The sequence below is a fragment of the Salvelinus fontinalis genome, chromosome 21, assembly GCF_029448725.1.
Source record: "Salvelinus fontinalis isolate EN_2023a chromosome 21, ASM2944872v1, whole genome shotgun sequence".
Taxonomy (NCBI): domain Eukaryota; kingdom Metazoa; phylum Chordata; class Actinopteri; order Salmoniformes; family Salmonidae; genus Salvelinus; species Salvelinus fontinalis.
In genome coordinates, this window is record NC_074685.1 from 18,240,442 (window position 1) to 18,267,910 (window position 27,469).

Consider the following 27,469-nt stretch of genomic DNA (forward strand, 5'->3'; position numbering starts at 1 on the left):
CGTCAGTTGTACAACTGAATGCATTCATCTGAAATGTGTCTTTTGCATTTAACCCAACCCCTCTGAATCAGAACTAAGTAAGTAAGCATACTATACAGGGTCAGTTGCAATGCAATATTAACAATGTGCAGGGATACTGGAGTGATGGAGGTATATGTGTAGGGGCACGTGTGCAACTTCGGTTTTAGAAGTGGGGGGGCATTCTTTTTTTTTACAATTATTATAATTTTTTATCCGGTCGGATAAACACTCCAAACAGCCTACCCGACCGCTCGGAGGCGTCCACATGGTCCTAAAGCACACCATTGTCTCGTTTTGTATCACATTTCAATTATAAAACTGGGGGGGGGGGGGAGGGTGCAAATTCAGAATGTCCCCCCTCAGTGAAAGTTGTGCCCCTGTATAGGGGTAAGGTGACTAGGCAACAGGATATAAGAAACAGTAGCAGCAGCTTGTATGTGAGTGGGTGTTTTATTAGGATGTTTTATTTTACATTTTAAAATAGGGCTCCAGAATAAAAAATAATTCTCCAATTGAATGAATTTGCCTAAGTCTTAATGTGCACTAATACGAAAGGCTAGTTTATATTGGAAACTCAAACTGAAACTGAAAAGCTGAAATATCTTTAGTAAGTAAGTATTCAACCCCTTTGTTATGGCAAGCCTAATTCAGATTCAACCACAAAGACAAGGGAGGTTTTCCAATGCCTTGCAAAGAAGGGCACCTATTGGTAGATGGGTTTTTCTTCTCTTTGCTCATTAACTATTTTCCTGTGCGCATATGACAGATAATTGGTGGTCAAAGCATGTCTCTGAGCCGCTGAGCCGGAGGAGCGTGTATTAATCCTGGCCAGCACCAGCTGGTCAAACAAATGACTAGTCACTCAGAAAAAAACTAATCATGACTCTCGAGTCAGTACAAAGAGTTAGTTCAAAAATAATGAATCGTTGGCAAACTGCATATCACTTAATGCCCTACCTAGGTAATCGCAATTGCCAGTGCGTATTTCATGCGCTCCATATCTCAAAGCAATATAACATATTTTGGTTGTAAAAAATAGTTGCTAATGAGCTCAAAATTGAGAGCTGCGAAATAGAAAGTACAGTATAGCTATAGAAAGCTGATAACCTCATTTATTCAACTGTGGCAACAGAATGGCTGTGTTTTCCCCACAATATGATTTTTAAATGTTATACAATCAGAAAACCCTTTTTTTCTCCCAGAGCATCCCCCCCCACCCCCCCTGGGAAAAAGAGTGGTTCGCTTGACACAGCAACAGGCCCCAACGAAATGGGTACAGGGGCAGGCAGACACTTTCATTACAGGAATCATGAGGATAATGTACTTTTCTGTTTGACCAAATTATTATTTTGGATAAGAGCAAGATCATTTTTATTTGTCAAATGGCAGCCAAGCATCGATCATCATGTCACCAGAATAAGACCCTCAATTTAAGGCGCATCAAGCTCATCACAGTGCACTTTCACCACCCTGGGAAGTTCATCGTAACTTATTGTAGCCTAATAAACTGCATGGTTTCCCGAGTCGTAGTGGGAGGACCACACAACATGTCATCGCATGACTCCAAGTTTACTTTGATATGATGGTTATTATATCATGGATTTGATGGTTGTTATTATTAGGGCTGACCCCATTTAGTTGACTGGTCGATAGGCTGTTGGTCAACCAATATATTTTTTTTGTCGAGCTGTGGCAAATATATCAAAATAAATGTTATGGCACACGAGACGCCTGTCTGATTCACGCCTGTCTGAGTGGTCTAATCCATTGTGTAAACCGCGGGGATGGTTCACCAATAGTACATTTACCATCTCTAATCTACAATGTTTGTTTGGATAAGGTCATTTCTGTTAATGCATTCAATGTACTAATAATAATATAGTCTTACCATTGTCATTGCAGGAGTGGGCACGTTATTTATTTGATTACGTTTACGAGTAGTCAATTTATTCATTGTCTTTTGTTTGGAGGCTCCTGACAAATTTGAGTTATGCATAGAACTAGGCCTAGGCTACCTGTCCTGTGCGCAAATGTAGGCTTATAAATGTGCCCATTTGGGAATCTGATACTATTTCTTAACTCACCATCATTGTGGAGCTTCTCAAAGTAATATTTTCTTTGCCTCAAAAAGCAAGTGAACAAAGTCTGTTTTTACATCCATTGAGAAAGTAGTTCATGCTCTGATCTGATGCAAATGTCATAAAGTAAGCCAACCTGATTACTTCTTATCCCTTGTGCACATACCCTACAGCTGTCTGTCTGGAGCTCACTGGCATGGTAAACTCTGAGGGACCAGAATATTGTATACAATGTTGCAAGTTTGCTAGCACCAGCTTCAGGCCTGACTCAAGTTAATAGTTGATAGAATGTTTCAAGTTCCTTGCAGACAGGCCATACAGAGCCAATGTGATTTATAGGATAATTATTTTTATCGGGATATTTTCAACCTGCGGGCTGCAATGTTTTTATTTGTTGGTTTATGTAGGCTATTTTTTAAGTATTGGCAATAGAAAGAGAAGTTACTATTAGGTTTGTAACATTTTCATTTAGATAGAATTTTGATTAACCACATTACATTGATTTTGAGATATGAAGACTTTATTATAAATTAAACTGTTCCATGAAAATGTGCATATGAAAATCATAACTGGCACGCAGATCAGTAGAAATGGTATAATAACTTGGCACTCCAAATGGAAAAGGTTGCTGAACGCTGGTGTAGCCTATTACCGGCAACTTCAGGAGCAAAATGGCAGAATCTGCAAAGGCCAGCAGCGGGAGGAGGAGGGTTGGGAACCGGTTTTTACTTCTGGTTAAGCTATATTGATCTCTGGTTCCCTCTTTTGTAATTTGTGTCTTAATTTTTTTATTGCAGTGCTTAAAGCATCAGACAAAGTAGCCTACATAGTTGATTTTCGTCTAACATGGGGTGTGTCTACATATTGAAAAATACACAGCCAATCGATTGGTCGAAAGAACCGATGACTCTCGGTTGACTATTATATATACTGAGTGTACAAAACAAGAATGATCCAACACCCAAAGGACATCCAACCAACTTGATACAACTGTGGGAAGCATTGGAGTCAACATGGGCCAGCATTCCTGTGGAATGCTTTTGACACCATGTAGAGTCCATGCCCCAATGAATTGAGGCTGTTCTAATGGCAACAAGGGGGTGCACAACTCAATATTATGGAAGGTGTTTCTTATGTTTCGTACACTCATTTAATATTTTTGGAAAACAGATTTTTTTTAATGCTATTCTACACATTTTGTCATGAGGCTAAGAGAAAATCTTGCGGTTTTAAAGATACTTTCCTGCAATACTACATTTTTTGCCATGGGTGTGAGAAAAATGTGCTGTTTTTTTAGCTCATCTCAAGCTAGACTACATCATTTGCCAGGAGGCTGAGAGATTCAGGATTCTGTCCCTGTGTAGCTTCTAAAGATGTCTAAAGCTGCAGATTTAGAAGGAAAGAGAGGGAAGTGAGTGTGTGTACAGAAGAAGAAACAGGTAGGAACATGCCTTGGGATTACTGAGCAGAAAGCCAGTTTGGTTCTCACACACTGCCCTATTTTTGTCCTCCCTCTCTGTCTCTCTCGCTCTTTCACAATGTAGTTATTTTGGCCTAAAAATCCTATATAAAGTTTTTTTTCATTCTCTATGCAGCTTTCTTTCTACCTGTCATATTTCTATTGTTTTATCTTAAACCTTTTGTCTACTTCACAGTCACTACCCAGGTGAGAGCAGTGTGTGAATGTGTCTGCGCACATGCTTGTGCCTGTGGGAGGAGTGGTTAGTCAGCTCTTTTCCTTTGGGAGTATACTGTTTGGAGTAGTTGGCTGTACTGGTCGACGTCTCCACATTTGCTGTCAAGGCACATTCTCAGCAGCTGAACTCCTCTTTGACACACACACATTTCTGTTATCTTTCCTACTCCTAGACTTGTGTTAATCAGGTGTCAGTGAACCTCTTGAACCTAGTCCGTTGCTCCTTCTTCCCTTTACATTTACATTTACATTTAAGTCATTTAGGAGACGCTCTTATCCAGAGCGACTTACAAATTGGTGCATTCACCTAATGACATCCAGTGGAACAGCCACTTTACAATAGTGCATCTAAATCTTTTAAGGGGGGGGGGGGGGGCAGAAGGATTGCTTTATCCTATCCTAGGTATTCCTTGAAGAGGTGGGGTTTCAGGTGTCTCCGGAAGGTGGTGATTGACTCCGCTGTCCTGGCGTCGTGAGGGAGTTTGTTCCACCATTGGGGTGCCAGAGCAGCGAACAGTTTTGACCAGTTTTAACCCTCCTATTGTGTTCGCTTCATGTTAATTCATTCTGTGTTCCTTCTATTTGCTATTTATGGCCTGTAGGCCTCATTGACCTGAGCTCATACAACTTGTTTTTGAGTAAAAAAAAGCATAATGTATGGGTTATTTTTACTATAACAAATACTCAGATGAAACATATTGTGCTATTTATCACAGACTACTTTGTGTCAGTTTAATAAGGACTCTTTCCTCACCAGTGTCATGATCAAGATATGATCAAGAGTCTCTCATACAGTATATCGTTTGGTCATTGTGCTGCCACAGAATGAAATGTGTGCAAGGCCTCAAAAAGCTTTATATGCCAAAGCTGCAAGAAAAGTTCTATATATTATTGAAACAATGTTGCGATTGTTTGTGAGAATGCCAACAGGTTGGGGAAAGGTTCCTGTGGGGGTTGCCATGGAAGCCAAGAAGGGGAGTGAGGTGTGTGCTCAAACACACATGCATGTGGGGGTCTGGGAGAGGAAGTGTGTCCATCTGATGAAATTTTATACACTAAAACCGGGAACGCCACAGGTGTACAAAAGTTAGATAAAACACCCAAAATGTAATGAAAATCATCAAATTGTATTTTGTGTACTCAGATGCTCTGTGTGGACAAAGTCATGGAACCTTTTGACAATCAAATTAAATGAACTACATTTTTCAGAGAGAACTTGTAAATCGGTCCAATTCAACCGGAGCACAGTAGTAGGGTTAATACGTTATACAATATGGTACAGTAGGCCTGGCCTACATCCCAGTGTGACAGTGTACCATTCAAGCTACAGGATGTCTGCCGATTCTTAGTTTTCCAGCTGTTTAGACGGTCTGCACCCAATGGAAACAGGAAGGGAAATGATCAATGCACTCTGACTACTGTACTCTCACTCACTCTGTCTGCCTTTCTTTGTTTCTTTCTCAAACACAGGCTAGAAGTAGGTGGTTGTGCTGTCAGTCTCTAATCCCCGGCACTGGGGATGCCTGCTCCTTGTATTTGGGATGACAGGGCACTAAGTAGACACACGCACACAGTTTCCTAATTTAGCCCTTAAGTGCAATCCGATCTCCATCAGTTTAGTTTGATGCAGACTGTCGTTCAAGCCATGCCTTCATTCCAGTGGGGAAGTGTGTCATTTGACCTAACTCTCCCTGTGGCCAGTCTGCAGGCTTTGGCACACTAACCCAGCCTGTGGAAAGTGCAGCATGTGAATGAAATAGCAACTCTAGCCTCTGGTTGTGAATGGGGCTAGCTCTGGTCCTCAGAGAACACACACGGGTGTCTAGTGTATTGTTCTCAGTCAGAGGTCACAGGCACAGTACAGAGGATGTGTGGGAAATAATGGATCAAAGTGCTCACAGATGTAGCAGGAGATATCTGGTACCCTCATGATGACTTAAACAACACCCAAGCCCTGCTGGCCTGTTTCCACTGTTATACAAATACACACTGAGGGTGGTGTCATGATGAATTAGACCAGCATGGAATATATTATACAGGTGGAACTGAGGGGAACACCCTTTTTAGTATCTATGTCTAGATCCTTCTCAGTATTTATTTTTTGGGTTCTGAAACCCAGGATTGAACCAAGTATATTTTTTATACAGTGCATTAAAATACACCTAGTGTGAACGTGTGTTTGAGTGCTACTTTGAGATTACTTCTCTCCCCTCTTTCCTATCTTATCAGGTCTTTCCTTCCTGCCCTCCTACTCAAAGACTGTTCTCTCTTTCCTGTGGCGCCCCTACCATAAACATCTCACAGATTACTGTGTCATGTCAGAGTTGAGCTGAGAACACGGAGCCACCACAAGCTAAGCCTGTGGACTATAAGGGATCTTTAGGAAAAGGGCTATATTTAGGAAAAGTACTACTGGTATCTTAGGAAAAGTCCTTCCAAAAATAACTTGTTTTTATAGTAAAGAAGATGGTCTTTATTGCTGGTTAGACCATGGTATTTTACCATTCAACATCCTGATGCTTGAATCTCCATATAGTCTGTAGTGTGGTACAAATTCAGTAGGTACAATGTTATTGTAGGCCCTAATGTGCCTTGACTGTAGAAGTTTTCATTATCTGTTCCAATTTAGAATTAATTTATTGTGCTACCTTTATGAACTGAGTGTAAAAAAACGTTAGGAAATCTTTCCATGACATAGACTGACTAGGTGAATCCAGGTGAAAGATATGATCCCTTGTTGATGTAACTTGTTAAATTCACTTCAATCAGTGGAGATGAAGGGGAGGAGACAGATTTAAAGAATTATTTTTAAGCCTTGAAACAAGGGTGAATGGTTAAGACAAAATATTTAAGTGCCTTTAAACAGAGTATGGTAGTAGGTGCCAGGCACACCAGTTTCAGTGTGTCAAGAACTGCAACGCTGCTGGGTTTTTCACGCTCAACAGTTTCCTGTGTGCTTTCGACACCTTGTAGAGTCCATGCCCTGTTCTGAGGACAAAAGGTGGTTGCAACTCAATATTAATATTAGGAAAGTGTTTTTAATGTTTTGTACACTGTGTTTAGCCCTTTCACAATGAATGAAGTCTCTGTTTAAACATACTATAAATGACGTATAATTCCGTATGTGAGAGCAATTTTACTGCTTGGCTTTTCATATACGGCTGATAGAAAGGTGGTAAAAATACTGGAGGGTTAATGCCCTCTCACACAGTCTCTCTGCTTTACCTGTCTGAGTCCTGTCTGAGTCCGGTCCAGTCTGTCCCCTTCGGTAGTCTCACAGCTTCTCTTCAAGACCAAGTCCTCTGCGCTCTGATGAGTCACATTACTGATGTCATGCTCTGGCCCTGCTGCCAGCTGAAGTTTCTGGGACTGTGTGGCCTAGCTGTGCTCGCTCTCCCACATGCTCTCCCACATTCTCTCCCGCTCTCCCACATTCTCTCCCGCATTCTTTGCTGCTCTCATTCTTTCACTCTCACTCTGTCTGTTTTTCTATGACTGTCTAGCATGTTGTCTCTCTCTCTGTCTCTCTGTGTGTGTGTGACTGTGTTTTGTCACATTGACATGTCTGTTTTGACATTGATGTTTGAGTAACTTGGCATCTGTTGTCATTTACGTTACATACTGGGTTATTCAGACTGTGTTGCTCTGCAGCTGTTTTGTGTGTTCTGTGAATGTGTCTCTAACTGTAAGTTCTAACTGTCATTTATCTCTGCCCACAGCTCGTACCAGGCAGTTGACGGGGGAATTTGGCCATGTGTACGAGCAGCAGTATGCAGTGGCCCTCTTCAACAGTGTCCGCTTTGAGATCGAGGGGGGAGGAGAACCCCAGTCACAACTCCTGCACCGCAAGGCAAGAGGCCGGCCCGGAAACGACTGTCTGTCGCACTCGTTTACCCCCTGTTGCTGTTTTTGTGTCTTCCTCTGTTCTTCTCTCGCTCCATCTGTCCCTCTTCCATTTTTTTATTTATATATAAACTCAGCAAAAAAAGAAACATCCTCTCACTGTCAAGTGCGTTTATTTTAGAAAACATAACGTGTAAATATTTAAATGAACATAACAAGATTCAACAACTAAGACATTAACTGAACAAGTTCCACAGACATGTGACTAACAGAAATGGAATAATGTGTCCCTGAACAAAGGGGGGGTCAACATCAAAAGTAACAGTCAGTATCTGGTGTGGCCACCAGCTGCATTAAGTACTGCAGTGCATCTCCTCCTCATGGACTGCACCAGATTTGCCAGTTCTTGCTGTAAGATGTTACCCCACTCTTCTACCAAGGCACTTGCACATTCCCAGACATTTCAGGGGGGAATGGCATAGGACACTGAAGAGGCCTTTCTACTGACTCTGAAAAACACCAAAAGAAAGATGCCCAGGGTCCCTACTCATCTGCATGAACGTGCCTTAGGCATGCTGCAAGGAGGCATGAGGACTGTAGATGTGGCCAGGGCAATAAATTGCAATGTCCGTACTGTGAGACGCCTAAGACAGCGCTACAGGGAGACAGGACGGACAGCTGATCGTCCTCGCAGTGGCAGATCATGTGTAACACCTGCACAGGATCGGTACATCCAAACATCACACCTGCGTGACAGGTACAGGATGGCAACAACAGCTGCCCGAGTTACACTAGAAATGCACAATCCCTCCATCAGTGCTCAGACTGTCCGCAATAGGCTGAGAGAGGCTGGACTGAGGGCTTGTAGGGCTGTTGTAAGGCAGGTCTACACCAGACATCACAGGCAACAACGTCGCCTATGGGCACAAACCCATCGTCGCTGGACCAGACAGGACTGGCAAAAAGTGCTCTTCACTGACGAGTCGCGGTTTTGTCTCACCAGTGTCGACGGTTGGATCCGCGTTTATCGCAGAAAGAATGAGCGTTACACCGAGGCCTGTACTCTGGAGCGGGATTGATTTGGAGGTGGAGGGTTCGTCATGGTCCGGGGCGGTGTGTCACAGCATCATCGGACTGAGCTTGTTGTCATTGCAGGCAATCTCAACGCTGTGCGTTACAGGGAAGACATCCTCCTCCCTCATGTGGTACCCTTCCTGCAGGCTCATCCTGACATGACCCTCCAGCATGACAATGCCACCAGCCATACTGCTTGTTCTGTGCGGGATTTCCTGCAAGACAGGAATGTCAGTGTTCTGCCATGGCCAGCGAAGAGCCTGGATCTCAATCCCATTGAGCACGCCTGGGACCTTTTTGGATCTGATGGTGAGGGCTAGGCCATTCCCCCAGAAATGTCCAGGAACTTGCAGGTGCCTTGGTGGAAGAGTGGGGTAACATCTCACAGCAAGAACTGGCAAATCTGGTGCAGTCCATGAGGAGGAGATGCACTGCAGTACTTAATGCAGCTGGTGGCCACCTCAGATACTGACTGTTACTTTTTGATTTTGACCCACCCCTTTGTGCAGGGACACATTATTCCATTTCTGTTAGTCACATGTCTGTGGAACTTGATCAGTTTATGTCTCAGTTGTTAAATCTTGTTATGTTCATACAAATATTTACACATGTTAAACTTGCTGAAAATAAACGCAGTTGACAGTGGGAGGACGTTTCTTTTTTTGCTGAGTGTTATATATTTTAACAATACAAAACATGCACAAACGACAGCATACAGACACACACAAACATCAACTACATCACACCTGCCCAGACCCACCTGTTCACACCCTCATCTCCAGCGCCCACATTACCCTCCTCCACATGGCCTCAAACGGCACCATTTTGTTTCTCTGTCACCCACGCACTTTCAACATTTAGATAATAAAGCATTTGACCTTTTCATTGTGTTAATGATGGAGGTTTGGTTGATTTCCTGTTTTTAAGTATATATTTTTTGAGATGATTGATGGTAACAGTATCCGATCATTGGGTATCTCACTGCACCCTTGTGAATTTTCTCTCTTTTTATAATAAATTCTATACATTAATTTACACATTAAGCTGTCCCTCTTCTGTTTATTCAGTTACTTCATTTTTCTCTATCACAGTATTCCCACGCCATCTGTGTGTCTCCTACTCATCCTCCTCCGCTCCTCATCCTCTGTTTTTATCTACCTCGCCATCCTCCTCTGAGTCTCCCTTAAGATTTTATCTCATTGTTAGGTCGTGAGTGTTTACACTCTAACAGTCAGTGTTTACACTCTAACAGTCAAAATGCTATGGGCACAGATATGAAACGTGTACTGTAGCTATCTCCACTGTAATACTGTTGAGTTCTGTGTTAGTCTCCACCATCGAGTCACTGGAGGGAATTAAAGCAGATTTCACACATGAACAAACAGTGATGGTGCTAAGAATCTTGTGACTGCTTTCCTTGTCTATTCTCTTCAGTGCCCAAGTGATGCTCTGGGTGGTGACATGCACGCATCAACACATGCGCACAAACACACATGCACATACTTACATTCACACAAGGAAACAGCAAAACAGCAGAACTCTTTCAGATTAAAACAGAGGCCCTCATAGGCACCACCTTTAACCAAGCATTGCCAGTTAGCACCTTCCAAGCACACACAACCTTTCTTCTTCTCCAGCTCCACCCCCCTTCCTTTCTTCCTCAGCTGGGATTATGCTGTTTGAGTTACAGTATTTGTTCTACAACAGGACATCTAAAAACAAAGTGGTGGTGTAAACAATATACCACACCTGTGTGTTCTCACTTTAGCCATCCAGTCTCAACCTCCACCAGCGTGTCAAATGATATCAGGCCTTACATTACTGTATGTATGAGTCTCAAATGGCACGCTATTCCCTATATAGTGCACTGCTTTTGACCAGAGCCCTATGGTGCCATTTGAGATGCAGCCTGTCTGTGTCAGGACCTTGTTGTTCCACACACGGGATGCCTTCTCTGTATGTTACAAGACATGTTTAGACCAATGGTGTCCAATGTATTTCCTGAACAGCTTTAGTGTGTGGTTTTCAGTCCTTTTAAATAGTGTCTGAATTAGATTGATTGATCTGTAATTAACTTGGTAACTAACTGACCGTGCAGATCAGCATCGCTTGTACAACTGCAAACACCACGGTTGTGTCCCAAATTGCACCCTATACCCTTTATAGTGCATTGTGTTTGACCAGAATTGGTAAAAAGTAGTGCACTATATAGGGAATAGGGTGCCATTCGGGATGAAACCCATCATTACTGCTTTTGCTGGTACTAACGAACTAGGGCTGGGAATTGCCAGGGACCTCACGACACGATATTATCACGATACTTAGATGCCGATACAATATGGCATTGTCCTGTGTAATTGCGCACTATTCATTGGGTGCTGAAATCAGTAGTTTTTTATGAAAGCCTTTTGTGTTGTCGGAGCTCCAGTCTGCCCACACTAGTCGCCAATAAACTGCATCGTAAATCGTGGAGTTGAGTTTAATTGGCTAGATCAGTCATGGAAATAAGTGCTGGAAACCTGTTGGATTACTATTTAAAAAGAAGATAGAGAACAAGCTATAGAATGAAAAATACTTTTGTTTTTGCGTAGGTAAAAAAATTTATCTGATAGTCGTATTGGGGTAGTAGATGCCTAGTCTCCCTTATGGCTCAGCTCAAGTGCCTACATAATACATACACCATAGACATACATCATTTACACACACACACACACACACCACACACCACACAAACAAACAGAAGTCAGCTCAGACAGGCCGAGCTCAGACAGGCCCAGCTCAGAGTTTCATTTAGAATGGAAAATTAATGTGTTTATGCAACAGTTGTTAGTGCATCGAACCGAATTGTATCGATTTGTTCTCTAATCAAACCAAATCGCATGTAGTACAATAATACAAGTGACAGCAGCTCTAATGCTAACTGTCTGTTCTGGTAGAACCCTCTGGAGGACCGCTCCATCTTTTCTGGGGGTCTGTTCCAGTACCTGGAGGAAAACAAGAGATGGAGGAACCGCTTTGTCTTTGTGGCCGACACCTACAACATCAGCTTCTACGAAAACAAAGTGGTGAGGGTGGTTGGAAAACTGAAACATCTCTTTTTTGTTGTTGCTAGATTTGTTTTTACTTTCATAATCAGACAGATTTACATGCCAGCTAGTCTGAATCGTTTAGGTCACAACTTTAACTGTGGTTTGATGGTTCTGAACTGTTTGTACATTTTTCACCCTCTTTCCTTGAAATCTGTACTCTGATAGGCTCACGAGAGGAGCTTGCGCCCTAAAGGAACCATCAACTGTGCTGGATACAAAGCTCTAACTTCCATGGAGGAGTATCTTGAACTGATCAACACCAGCCTGCCAGGTAAGAGATATCATTTGGTTACACCTGACTAGCTGATTTATGTATAATAAACAGCTGATCATAGACACTGTTGGATTTTGGTATAACCAGCACTTTCCCCAATGTGAGATCAAGTACTAAAGTACTCAGTGACTAGCTTGGCCATATTCATTAGGGAATACTGTAGCAAAAATATTTAGCAATGAGTGTTTCCTATTGGACAAGTTCTGGAATTCCTTTTCTGATTCAATATGTTTTCTTTGTTTTGGTGCCCTGTTGAGGAGGCTATGAACACCTATAAACCTGAATGTGTGTTTGTGTTTTAGGTATAAAGGCCAAGGTGGGCAGTGGTCCGTTTGTGAAGTGTGCCACCCAGTTCCCCCTGATCCTGTGGCACCCGTACGCCCGCCACCACTACTTCTGTGTGCTGACAGAGAAGGAGCAGAAGAAGTGGCACGCTGTGCTTCAGGACTGTGTCAGACACAGCAACAATGGTGAGGATCTGTCTGAACACACACACCACACACTGTCATAATAACGCACACAAACAGCATATACTATCCTTGTCGGGACCTAAAATTGATTTCCTTTCAAAACTACACATTTACAGCAAGAATATCACCTCATGCAGACAAACCCAATTGGTGGTTCTGCATGATAGAGGATTACCCATCTCAGATAGAGAACAACATAGAGACTCTCCCTCAGCTCCACCCTGACCAATTACTGCTCTTCTGCCTCACTGCCAGTGTTCACAACACAGACCTGTGTGTGTCTTGTGAAAGTTTGCATACCATCACAATGAGCTGGTCTATCAGTGACGGTGAAACGCAGCAGGGCAGGAATGTGTTATTGAAGTTATTGTCTTGGGAAACATCCCAAATGGCCCGCTATTTATTATATAGTGCATTATTTCTGACCAGAGGCCTAATGGGTTACACATTGGTATAGGATGAGGTGAGCCCCCCCTTTCCATGGCAATCGTAAATGTGCTTGTGTGTATTCCTGTACCTCATCCAGCACACACACACACACATTTTCAGAGAAACTTGGAGAAGTGAGAAATCCCCTTAGGGAGGATTTCACAGGAAGGTGAAACAATGTGAATATTCATTGAGTGACAAAGTGGGCCGATGAAATTACATGAACAGACTTGCTAGGATCCCACAGGTTGCAGAAGCAGCTCAACAATAAAATGGTTATCACTGCACTGATCCACTGATGGTCCTCCGACATCACGTTAGCGCCTTCCCATAATGCACTTTAAATAAACACACTTGCATGTCTCGACCACTAACACCCCACACCCTGGGAGGATCTGAGCCGTGTTCACTTGGGATCAAAGCGCACATGCATACACACGTGCATACACACATGCAGGCACACACACACACACACTGACAAGGTGCTGACACAGTGTTTGTGTCCATTTTGACTTCAACCTTTGAAAATGTCTTCTGCTGATTGATTTAAAGCATCCTATATACAGTCATTTCCATGCAGTTAATAGTTAGTAGAACTATAAGTACATACTTTTTTCTCATTGGCTCATCATTTGCCTATTTTTATGGCGGCGCCTAGCGGTTAAGCGCGTTTGGCCAGAAACCGAAAGGTCGCTGGTTCGAATCCCCTAGCCGACTACGAGGTTAAACATCTATCTGTGCCCTTGAGCAAGGCACTTAAACCGAAATGCTCCTGTAATCTGCTCTGGTTACTAAAACATTCTCATAAATAGGATATATATTTTAAGTGGGCTTAACACATCCACTTCAGCTGCACATTGACTATCGTCTCTGACTCTTTGTACGAACAATAAGAAGCTCCAGAATCTTCAACCCTTGTTGGCCCCTCTGGAGCCAATCAGAGCCATGGTACTCCCCTTACCTGTCCAGGCCTGGAGCCAGTCAAAGTCATTGTACTCCCCCTACATGTCCAGGCCTGCCAGCTGTCCAAACAGCAAGCAATGCTGAAGCACGGTGGCTAGGGAAAACTCCCTAGAAAGGCAGGAACCTAAGAAGAAACCCAGAGAGAAACCAGGCTATGATGGGTGGCCAGACCTCTTCTGGCTGTGCTGGTTGGAGTTTATAAGAGTACATGGCCATTTAAGACCAGATTGTTCTTCAAGATGTTCAAACGGTCATAGATGACCAGCAGGGTCAAATAATAACCAGTGGTTGTAGAAGGTGCAACAGCTCAGTACCTCGGGAGGAAATGTCATTTGGCTTTTCATAGCTGATGAGAAAGAGAATTCATACAGGAGAAATACTCCAGATATACAGTTGAAGTCGGAAGTTTACATACACCTTAGTCAAATACATTTAAACTCACTTTTCACAATTCTTGACAATTAATCCTAGTAAAAATTCCCTGTCTTAGGTCAGTTAGGATCACCACTTTATTTTAAGAATGTAAAATGTCAGAATAATAGTAGAGAGAGTGATTTATTTCAGCTTTTATTTCTTTCATCACATTCCCAGTGGGTCAAAAGTATACATACACTCAATTACTATTTGGAAGCATTGCCTTTAAATTGTTTAACTTGGGTCAAACGTTTCGGGTAGCCTTCCACAAGCTTCCCACAATAAGTTGGGTTAATTTGGGCCCATTCCTCCTTACAGAGCTGTTGTAACTGAGTCAGGTTTGTCAGCCTCCTTGCTCACACATGCTTTTTCAGTTCTGCCCACACATTTTCTATAAAATTGTGATGGCCACTCCAATACCTTGACTTTTTGCCACAACTTTGGAAGTATGCTTGGGGTCATTGTCCAATTGGAAGACCCATTTGCGACCAAGCTTTAACTTCCTGAATGATGTCTTGTGATGTTGCTTCAATATATCCACATAATTGTCCACCCTCATGATGCTATCTATTTTGTGAAGTGCACCAGTCCCTCCCGGAGAAAAGCACCCACACAACATGACCCCCGTGCTTCACGGTTGGGATGGTGCACTTCTCGCAAAGTACGTTCATCTCTAGGAGACAGAATGCGTCTCCTTCCTGAGCGGTATGACGGCTGCGTGGTCCCATGGTGTTTATACTTGCATACTATTGTTTGTACAGATGAACGTGGTACCTTCAGGCATTTGGAAATTGCTACCAAGGATAAATCAGACTTGTGGAGGTCTACAATTTATTTTCTGAGGTCTTGGCTGATTTCTTTTGATTTTCCCATGATGTCAAGTAAAGAGGCACTGAGTTTGAAGGTAGGCCTTGAAATACAGTGGGGAGAACAAGTATTTGATACACTGCCGATTTTGCAGGTTTTCCTACTTACAAAGCATGTAGAGGTCTGTAATTTTTATCATCTCACTTCAACTGTGAGAGACGGAATCTAAAACAAAATTCCAGAAAATCACATTGTATGATTTTTAAGTAATTAATTTGCATTTTATAGCATGACACAAGTATTTGATCACCTACCAACCAGTAAGAATTCCGGCTCTCACAGACCTGTTAGTTTTTCTTTAAGAAGCCCTCCTGTTCTCCACTCATTACCTGTATTAACTGCACCTGTTTGAACTCGTTACCTGTATAAAAGACACCTGTCCACACACTCAATCAAACAGACTCCAACCTCTCCACAATGGCCAAGACCAGAGAGCTGTGTAAGGACATCAGGGATAAAATTGTAGACCTGCACAAAGCTGGGATGGGCTACAGGACAATAGGCAAGCAGCTTGGTGAGAAGGCAACAACTGTTGGTGCAATTATTAGAAAATGGAAGAAGTTCAAGATGACTGTCAGTCACCCTCGGTCTGGGGCTCCATTCAAGATCTCACCTCGTGGGGCATCAATGATCATGAGGAAGGTGAGGGATTCAGCCCAGAACTACACGGCAGGACCTGGTCAATGACCTGAAGAGAGCTGGGACCACAGGGTAATTCATGGTTCCCGCATTCATGGTTCCCTCAATGAACTGTAGCTCCCCAGTGCCGGCAGCACTCATGCAGCCCCAGACCATGACACTCCCACCACCATGCTTGACTGTAGGCAAGACACACTTGTCTTTGTACTCCTCACCTGGTTGCCGCCACACACGCTTGACGCCATCTGAACCAAATAGGTTTATCTTGCTCTCATCAGACCACAGGACATGGTTCCAGTAATCCACGTCCTTAGTCTGCTTGTCTTCAGCAAACTGTTTGCGGGCTTTCTTGTGCATCATCTTTAGAAGAGGCTTCCTTCTGGGACGACAGCCATGCAGACCAATTTGATGCAGTGTACGGCGTATGGTCTGAGCACTGACAGGCTGACCCCCCACCCCTTCAACCTCTGCAGCAATGCTGGCAGCACTCATACGTCTATTTCCCAAAGACAAACTCTGGATATGACGCTGAGCACGTGCACTCAACTTCTTTGGTCGACCATGGCGAGGCCTGTTCTGAGTGGAACCTGTCCAGTTAAACCGCTGTATGGTCTTGGCGACCGTGCTGCAGCTCAGTTTCAGGGTCTTGGCAATCTTCTTATAGCCCAGGCCATCTTTATGTAGAGCAACAATTCTTTTTTTCAGACCCTCAGAGAGTTCTTTGCCATGAGGTGCCATGTTGAACTTCCACTGACCAGTCAGTATGAGGGAGTGTGAGAGCATGACTCCAAATTTAACACACCTGCTCCCCATTCACACCTAAGACCTTGTAACACTAACGAGTCACATGACACCGGGGAGGGAAAATGACTAATTGGGCCCAATTTGGATATTTTCACTTAGGGGTGTAATCACTTTTTTTTGCCAGCGGTTTAGACATTAATGGCTGTGTGTTGAGTTATTTTGAGGGGGCAGCAAATTTACACTGTTATACAAGCTGTACACTCACTACTTTACATTGTAGCAAAGTGTCATTTCTTCAGTGTTGTCACATGAAAAGATATACTCAAATATTTACAAAAATGTGAGGGGTGTACTCACTTTTGTGATATACTGTATACATATAATATATTATATATTTATATATACAGTGGGGCAAAAAAGTATTGTCAGCCACCAATTGTGCAAGTTCTCCCACTTAAAAAGATGAGGCCTGTAATTTTCATCATAGGTACACTTCAACTATGACAGACAAAATGAGAAAAAAAAATCCAGAAAATCACATTGTAGGATTTTTAACTTATTTATTTGCAAATTATGGTGGAAAATAAGTATTTGGTCAATAACAAAAGTTTATCTCAATACTTTGTTATATACCCTTTGTTGGCAATGACAGAGGTCAAACGTTTTCTGTAAGTCTTCACAAGGTTTTCACACACTGTGATCCATGCAGATCTCCTCTAGAGCAGTGATGTTTTGGGGCTGTTGCTGGGCAACACGGACTTTCAACTCCCTCCAAAGATTTTCTATGGGGTTGAGATCTGGAGACTGGCTAGGCCACTCCAGGACCTTGAAATGCTTCCTACGAAGCCACTCCTTCGTTTCCCGGGCGGTGTGTTTGGGATCATTGTCATGCTGAAAGACCCAGCCACGTTTCATCTTCAATGCCCTTGCTGATGGAAGGAGGTTTTCACTCAAAATCTCACGATACATGGCCCCATTCATTCTGTCCTTTACACGGATCATATAATATATAACAGCCCCAAAGCATGATGTTTCCACCCCCATGCTTCACAGTAGGCATGGTGTTCTTTGGATGCAACTCAGCATTCTTTGTCCTCCAAACAAGACGAGTTGAGTTTTTACCAAAAATGTATATTTTGGTTTCATCTGACCATATGACATTCTCCCAATCTTCTTCTGGATCATCCAAATGCTCTCTAGCAAACTTCAGACAGGCCTGGACATGTACTGGCTTAAGCAGGGGGACACGTCTGGCACTACAGGATTTGAGTCCCTGGCGGCGTAGTGTATTACTGATGGTAGGCTTTGTTACTTTGGTCCCAGCTCTCTGCAGGTCATTCACTAGGTCCCCCCCGTGTGGTTCTGGGATTTTTGCTCACCGTTCTTGTGATCATTTTGACCCCACGGGGTGAGATCTTGCGTGGAGCCCCAGATCGAGGGAGATTATCAGTGGTCTTGTATGTCTTCCATTTCCTAATAATTGCTTCCACAGTTGATTTCTTCAAACCAAGCTGCTCACCTATTGCAGATTCAGTCTTCCCAGCCTGGTGCAGGTCTACAATTTTGTTTCTGGTGTCCTTTGACAGCTCTTTGGTCTTGGCCATAGTGGAGTTTGGAGTGTGACTGTTTGAGGTTGTGGACAGGTGTCTTTTATACTGATAACAAGTTCATACAGGTGCCATTAATACAGGTAACGAGTGGAGGACAGAGGAACTTCTTAAAGAAGAAGTTACAGGTCTGTGAGAGCCAGAAATCATGCTTGTTTGTAGGTGACCAAATACTTATTTTCCACCATAATTTGCAAATAAATTCATTAAAAATCCTACAATGTGATTTTCTGGATTTTTTTTCTCATTTTGTTTGTCATAGTTGAAGTGTACCTATGATGAAAATTACAGGCCTCTCTCATCTTTTTTAAGTGGGAGAACTTGCACAATTGGTGGCTGACTAAATACTTTTTTGCCCCACTGTATATTTTATGTATATTTTCTCCCCAATTTCATGGTATCCAATTGGTAGTTACAGTCTTGTCTCATCGCTGCAACTCCCGTACGGACTCGGGAGAGGCGAAGGTCGAGAGCCGTGTGTCATTGGAGATACTGCGTTGTGATATAATCTGAAACAACCTGATAAGTCTAACCACCAATACACATACACATTGTGTGGCTTGCTGCATACTCGCAGCGGAATTGGTTATCATGAAGTACAGTCCAGTAAAAATGTTAGCAACAGTATTTTGCATCACGTTCAGAGGATCTATTGTGTGCTGGGGTAGGACTGGGTTGAGCAGAGTCCCAAATGGCACCCTTAATAGTGTGCAGCTTTTTCAAAATAGGGTGCCATTTGGGATCTAGACTCAGGCTGGTTTTGTGCTTGTGGCTCAGTGTCCTGCTGTATGAAATGCCTGAGTCCTATTTGAATATAAGCCTTCTTTGAGAAATGTAATAAAAGCTGAGGCCTCAGCACAAAGCTAGTGGAGTGCATGGAAGGAAATGGCTGATTTCTCTATTTTCCCTTTTGTAGAGAGTTAGAGCAGAATAGGGAAGACTCACAGGTGCTTGTCACTGTGGGGGATAATTGCCATGTTGCTGTTATACCTGGTGTCCATGACAACCACTCAGAAAAACCGCCCACTCGTTCCTGTGGTCTTACCTGTGGTAGATGACGGTATTGTTGTCACTTGATGACATCTTCATTACCAATGCACCCACACGGTTAGAATAGTAACTCATGAGGGATTTTGTCTGTTGTGCAAAAGCTGACTTTAATCAATGTTCTGCTATTGGACCAGGTCTCTCTTGGAAAAGATATATTATCTCAATGAGAAAAAACCTGTATAAATAAAGGTAAAATAAAATGTAATATATCAAGGCTGTGCAGATATAATTAATTGTCTCTTCTCTATAAGATCAGACTATTTCCATACTGTTTCTCCAGCACGTTTTCTCCTTTTGGTTGAACTTTTCATAGTCCTGTGCTTATGGTCGGCTTATGGTATGTGATCGAGATGATCTCTCATGATTAGTCAGCCTGTCTGTCAGTCTAAGCCATGGTCTATCACCATACCAGTTGTATTTCCTGCAGGGCGGTGCATCTCATTGGCAGTCAGAGCTAGCCCTGGGCTGCCACCAGCCACCAGGGAGCCATCAACTGCTGTATCAGCATTGTCTTAATGAAGAGTTCGGTGTTCCACTAGCCACGTGCAGTTACAAGCCTGGCTTAAATAAGCGGCAGGTGCAGGATCAAAATCCACCTTCTTAACATGGATAAAGCCTGAGCTGGAATGTGAAGCTACATGAAGCTGGCTAGCTTTCTAAAATCCTGAATCCTAGCTAGCATTGTAGTATTATACCCCTCTGGTCTGAGCACCACACCTCCACATCACTGCTTTAACCCTTAGCAGACTGAGTGGGGCATATGTTTACCATAGTGTGGTTCTGTTTACCATAGTGTGGTTCATTGTATGTTTTCATAATGTGTTAGCTGACTGTAGAGTGGGTTCTGTTTGTGTTTGTCCTGGTGTGTTTATCGTAGTGAGGCTGGTACACACCCAGGCTGTGACAGACAGCATGTGAAGGAGTTTTGTAATGCTGTCAGAGCTTGGTTGTAGAGAATAGAGCTGAGGGCTATAGTACGTTTCAGTATCTTACCATGAGGTGCTATCGTGGTATACACTTGAACTCTGAACCCATCTTGCCTCTAAGCTAACGGAGAGCCGGTTGACGGTACTGTCTCGCAGACTCCTGTAAACAAGTGATTAACAATAAACACGCACAGGCTAGATGTGAAGGGAACTGGGATCTGGCTGTGGCAGGAGTCACGCCAACTGCAGAAGTGCAGAGATGGACAGGGAAATGTCTCAAATAAAGAGACCATGGTAAACGCTACCACATATTTTTACACAGACACACACTTTACACACACACACTTTTTCATGCTACTCTGGATGCAATCTGCTCCCTGATCTTGGTATAAGTAATGGTTTCCAACAAGTCATATTGTGAATCAAACATGTATTCCCTTTTCCAGGATTGCCCCCCCCCCCCCCCCCCCCCCCCTTCTGCCATCAAAACAGCCTCAATTTGTCGGGGGCATGGACTATATAACGTGTCGAAAGCGTTCCACAGGGATGCTGGCCCATGTTGCTGGATGTCCTTTGAGGGGTGGACCATTGTTAAATATGTTGTCTTGCCCATTCACCCTCTGAATGGCACACATACACAGTCCATGTCTTAATAGCGTTCACCTGGATTCATCTGTCATGGAAAGAGCAGGTGTCCTTAGTGTTTTGTATACTCAGTGTAAATACATGTAACTTAGTAAAGGTTCACACTAGTCCCCATGTCCCAAGAGGAACATGGTATGAGAAATTGTTATTTTTATGAAGAAAGGAATTCATAGCAGTCCTGTTTTAAAAGGGGTTCAAACTTCATCCCTAGCGACACATTTTTCTTGGTGTGCGTCCGAAGTGATGCCCTATTCCCTATATAGTGCATTAGTTTTGAGTGCACTTTATAAGATACGGCTAGGACACTATATAGGGAATAGGGTGCCATTTGGGATGCCACCTCGGTCAGCTGATCTATATGTCCAGTGTGTTCTCATGAGAGTCAATGCCTAGACAATCTAGCCCTGTTTCACCCTCACCCATCAGCCCGGAGTTGGCACAGCGGGCAGAGAGAGGGCTTCCTGTCAACCCCTCCCCAACTCTCTCAGTTTATTTCCTGTCTTTGTCTAACCCACAGCCAAAGCATGCAAGATAGACTCTCACACGAGCAGCATACCACCCTGCATCCCACTACTGGCTTGCCTCTGAAGCTAAGCAGGGTTGGTCCTGGTCGGTCCCTGGATGGGAGATGCTGCCGGAAGTGGTATTGGAGGGGCAGTAGGAGGCACTCTTTCCTCTGGTCTAAAATAAAATATCCCAATGCCCCAGGGCAGTGATTGGGGACATTGCCCTGTGTAGGATGGGATGTTAAACGGGTTTCCTGACTCTCTGTGGTCACTAAAGATTCCATGGCACTTATTGTAAGAGTAGGGTAAAATAATCAAAAACACACATCTGCTACACAGCGGTGTAAAAATACTTTAAAGTGTGACTTAAGTAGTTATTTGGGGTGTCTGTACTTAACTATTTTACTTTTACTTCACTACATTCCTAAAGAAAATAATGTACTTTTTACTCCACACATTTTCCCTGACACCCAAAAGTAATCGTTAGATTTTGAATGCTAGCAGGAAAGGGTCCAATTCATGCACTTATCAAGAGAACATCCCTGGTCATCCCTACTGCCTCTGATCTGGAGGACTCACTAAACAGAAATGCTTTGTTTGTTTGTAAATTATGTCTGCATGTTGTAGTGTGCCCCTGGCTATCCGTAAATACATAAATAAGAAAATTGTGCTGTCCGGTTTGCTTAATACAGTGCCTTCGGAAAGTATTCAGACCCCTTATTTTTCCAAAATAAAAAATCTCAGCAATCTACACACAATACCCTATAATGACAAAGCGAAAACAGGTTTTTAGAAATTATTTTCATAAGTATTCAGACCCTATGCTATGAGACACAAAATTGAACTCAGGTGCATTCTGCTTCCATTGATCATCCTTGAAATGTTTCTACAACTTGATTGGAGTCCATCTGTGGTAAATTCAATTGAAAGGACATAATTTGGAAAGGCACACACCTGTCTATATAAGGTCCCACAATTGACAGTCCATGTCAGAGTAAAAACCAAGCCATGAGGTTGAAGGAATTGTCAGTAGAGCTCCAAGACAAGATTGTGTCGAGGCACAGATCTGGGGAAGGGTACCAAAACAATTCTGCAGCATTGAAGGTCCACAAGAACACAGTGGCCTCCAACATTCTTAACTGGAAGACATTTGGAACCACCAAGACTCTTCCTAAAGCTGGCCACCCTGCCAAACTGAGCAATCGGGGAGGAACCTTGATCAGGGAGGTGACCAAGAACCCGATGGTCACTCTGACAGATCTCCAGAGTTCCTCTGTGGAGATGGGAGAACCTTCCAGATGGACAACCATCTTTGCAGCACTCCACCAGTCAGACCTTTATTGTAGAGTTTCCAGATGGAAGCTACTCCTCAGTAAAAGGCCCATGACAGCCTGCTTGGAGTTTGCCGAAAGGCACCTAAAGGTCTCTCAGACCTGAAACCAAGATTAAACTCTTTGGCCTGAATGCCAAGCGTGACGTCTGGAGGAAACCTGGCACCATCCCTACGGTGAAGCGTGGTGGTGGTGTCAGCATGCTGTGGGGATGTTTTTCAGTGGCAGGGACTGGGAGACCAGTCAGGATCGAGGCAAAGATGAGTGAAGCAAAGTACAGAGAGATCCTTGATGAAAACCTGCTCCAGAGCGCTCAGGACCTCAGACTGGGGCGAAGGATCATCTTCCAACAGGACAACGACCCTAAGCACACAGCCAAGACAATGCAGGAGTGGCTTCGGGACAAGTCTCAATGTCATTGAGGGGCCCAGCCAGAGCCCGGATTTGAACCTCGTCGAACATCTCTGGAGAGATCTGAAAATAGCTGTGCAGCAACGTTCCCCATCCAACCTGACAGAGCTTGAGAGGATCTGCAGAGAAGAATGGGAGAAACTCCCCAAATACAGGTGTGCCAAGCTTGTAGCGTCATACCCAAGAAGACTCGAGGCTGTAATCGCTGCCAAAGGTGGGTCTGAACGCTTATGTAAATGTGATATTTCAGTTTTCTATTTTTAATACATTTGCAAAAAATTCTAAAACCCTGTTTTTGCTTTGTCATTATGGGGTATTGTGTGTAGATTGAGAGAAAAAAACGAAATGTTTAATCCATTTTAGAATAAGGCTGTAACCTGACAATGTGGGAAAAAATCAAGGGGTCTGAATACTTTCCGAAAGCACTTTATAAGCAATTTGAAATTATTTTTTACTTTCGATACTTAAGTATATTTTTGCAATTCCATTTACTTTTGATACTTAAGTATATTTAAAACCAAGTACTTTTAGACTTTTACTCAAGTAGTATTTTACTGGGTGACTTTTACTTGAGTCATTTTCTATTAAGGTATCTTTCCCTTTACTGAAGTATGACAATTTGTAACTTTTTCCACCACTGTTGCTACATGACTACACTACATCACAGACACTCACACTCAAGTTGAGCTATTCCTGTATGCTTGACTATTGTGGAGTCATGAAGTGATATGTGATGCTGTTTTTGGAGCTTATGTCAGACATAATTTTTTACCATATATGGCTATACCTCTTGGTTATATTTAGCAGGGGTCTCCTTTATACAGTCCTTTCCCAGTAGGTAGCTTGGCTTCTACTAAGCTGAGAGCCATCCTCTACTGATTCTGTGGAGGGTTGTAGTAGTTCTATCCCACCTGTCACATTTGTGCACTGTGTCTAGGGTTTACCGAGAATGGTGCAACAAACAAAAAACAGTGTCAGTCCTGTGGGTGAAAACAGCTCGTTGATGAGAGCGGTCGAAGGAGAAAGGCAAGAATGGTGCAAGCTAACAGGCGGGCCACTAACAGACAAATAACGGCGCAGTATAACAGTGGTGTCCAGAACGGCATCTCGGGAACGCACAACTCATCTGTCCTTGTCACGGATGAGCTATTGCAGCAGATGACCACACCAGGTTCCACTCCTATCAACTAAAATCAAGAAGAAGCGGTGGGCACGCAATCACCAACACTGGACAATTGAGGAGTGGAAAAATATTGCCTGGTCCGACGAATCCCAGTTCCTGTTGCATCATGCTGATGGCAGAGTCAGGACTTGGTGTAAGCAGCATGAGTCCATGGCCCCATCCAGCCTGGTGTGGGAAATGTTTTCCTGGCACTTGTTAGGTCCCTTAATACCAATTGCGCAACGAACATTTCCAACACTTTGTAAGGCAAGTGGGAGGTTTGGGGGTCTGCCCTGGTTTTAGATGGGTGTACCTAATCAACTGGCTTGTGTGTTTGCGTGTTGTGTATTCTTTGTATACATGCTGTGGCACTCTGTCTCATCCGTCAATCCATATGGCAGACCGAGGCAGGCACACCCGCTTGTGGCTATTCAGTTCATGGCCACACTTCTCAACACACTCACTTTTAGAGGGTGTCACAATACAGAGACCTTAATAGAAACAGATCCTCATTTCAGGATCCCCTGATTTTGAGTGCTGTTTTTTTTCACCACATAAACCAACCCACACGGTGAGTGCCTACTTCCTGAAAGTGAAAAGATTTTTCAAATTTCTCTATCACCTTTTGGACACACACATATCAACCACCACCACTGCAAAAGCTCCAACCTATCCAAAATGTGTGCTCTCTGGTGCCCCCTCCAGGTCTGTCAGAGGAGTGCAGGGTGCAGACCCCGGCCTTCACAGATGCGATGCGACTCCACAGGCAGGCTCAGGGACACTACGGCACCTGGGACATGATGTGTGGAGGGCCACCACAGGTGAGAGGAACACTATAGAGCTGGCTCTAGCTCTTGAGGACTTTGACTAAATGTAACAATCTCATTTCATTTGAATGTATTCTGAATTAGTGATGCTAACACCTTGCAGTATATGTACTGTATTCAAGATCGCTAACCAAAGTTCAGGAGCAATCTTACAGCAGGTCATTCCCGGCCTTAGCTAAACCTCTTGAGTGGTCAGTGGCCATGATGGATGTCAGTCAGGCAGCCGGTGTGTATTTCACAGCTGTTTGTTGAGGATTGACTGTTTATCTGAGAGTACACGTGGAAGGAGAAAACTCTTCTCCCTGAGAAAACAGTGTAGAGAACATGTTGTACCTCACCACCTCCCTCTGTCAGTGATGCCAGACTTCTGCTCCTCTGGGTGGGCTCTCCCCTAAAAGAGCTCCATTTCTAGCTCCATTTCACTCATATCTTTCCCACGATTATCATCAACACTTCCCACTGTCGACCTGTTTGTGCCTACTGTGGGACTGGGAGTGTTTGTTTTGCTTGCTACCATTGTAAAGGTACAAGTAGGGACTAAGGGGTGTCATTCCCTGAGTCAAATCACTCTGGTTTCACTTGATAAAGTATTGCAGTGTAAAGGTAATAGGGTGCCATTTGGGACGGGACACTGTTACTCTGTGAAGTCCTGAAGTGATCACACTTACTCAGTAGAAATGAGACACTAAACTTTAAAGGGGTCCAAGTGTTGGGCATTAGACAGTATGTCTGCATCCGAAGTGGCACCATATTCCCTATATAGTGCACCCTAAACTGGCCCTGGCCAAAATTAGTCCACTATAGGGAATAGGGTGCTATTCAGACAGGCACTCAAGATTTATCATGTCAATATCATGGCCCTGTGTACACTGAACAGAACTATAAATGCAACAGGTAAAGTGTTGGTCACATGTTTCATGACCTGAAATAAAAGACCCCAGAAATGTTCCATATGCACAAGAAGCTTATTTCTCTCAAGTTTTGGGAACAAATTTGTTTACATTCCTGTTAGTGAGCATTTCTCCTTTGCCAAGATAATCCATCCACCTGACAGGTGTGGCATATCAAGAAGCTGATTAAACAGCATGATCATTACACAGGTGCACCTTGCGCTGGGGACAATAAAAGGCCACTCTAAAATGTGCAGTTTTGTCACACAACACAATGCCACAGATGTCTCAAGTTGAGGGAGGGTGCAATTGACATGTTGACTGCAGGAATGTCCCCCAGAGCTGTTGACAGATAATTTAATGTTAATTTCTCTACCATACGCCGCCTCCAATGTCTTTTTAGAGAATTTGGCAGTACGTCCATCCGGCCTTACAACCGCAGACCACATGTATGGCAATGTTGTGAACAGAGTGCCCCATGGTGGCAGTGAAGTTATGGCATGGGAAGGCATAAGCTACAGACAACGAACTTTAATTGCATTTTATCGATGGCAATTTGAATGCACAGAGATACCGCGACGAGATCCTGAGGCCCATTGTCGTGCCATTCATCCGCCGCCATCACCTCATGTTTCAGCATGATAATGCACGGCCCCAAGTCGCAAGGATCTGTTCATAATTCCTGGAAGCTGAAAATGTCCCAGTTCTTCGATGGCCTGCATACTCACCAGACATGTCACCCATTGAGCATGTATTGGATGCTCTGGATCGACGTGTACGACAGTGTGTTCCAGTTCCAGCCAATATCCAACAACTTCACACAACTTCGCCATTGAAGAGGAGTGGGACAACATTCCACAGGCCACAATCAACAGCCTGATCAACTCTATGTGAAGGAGATGCACGAGGCAAATGGTGGTCACACCAGATACTGGCTGGTTTTATGGTCCACTTCCCTACCTTTTTTTTCAGTGACCAACAGATGCATATCTATATCATGTGAAATCCATAGATTAGGGCCTAATTAATTTATTTCAGTTGAATGATTTCATTCATCTGTAACTCTGTAAAATTAGAAATTGTTGCATGTTGCGTTTATGTTTTATGTTTGCTCAGTATAATAACAGCTGTCCTGGAAGGACTAATAGTGTGTTTCTAGCATTAGTTGCACCAGAGCATCACAGGCATCCTAAAATAGGAACTGTACCTCACCAACAACACAGTAGTTTTATATGGACATCTATGCTCAAGAAAAACATCTTCTGCATGTCATGTATCTAGTCACTTTGTTCAGCTCCAATATGCTTCCTGGACCGCATTGAGACGATTATTCAATTAGGTCTAAAGCAGAGTGGGCCAAGTCCAGCCCTGGTCCAAGCATATTCAATTAAAACACGTGAGTTATGGTTTTGTAATCTGCAGCCAAGACCACTGCACCTTTAGATGATACTGACTGAATGCTGTGTTTAATACTTAGATCTTATTTATACCCTGAATTATTTTCCATTTAATG

The 27,469-nt window shown here is 43.4% G+C and overlaps 1 protein-coding gene across 1 annotated transcript in view; it reads left to right on the forward strand.

The window, feature by feature from the left end:
• The window catches only part of niban2a (niban apoptosis regulator 2a), a 46,469-nt gene that overhangs the window by 6,661 nt on the left and 12,339 nt on the right, over nt 1-27,469 (forward strand). Inside the window, 5 exon segments of the mRNA XM_055874162.1 lie at nt 7,515-7,645; nt 11,649-11,777; nt 11,967-12,072; nt 12,378-12,545; nt 24,945-25,060. Coding sequence (XP_055730137.1) covers nt 7,515-7,645; nt 11,649-11,777; nt 11,967-12,072; nt 12,378-12,545; nt 24,945-25,060 — 650 coding nt within the window.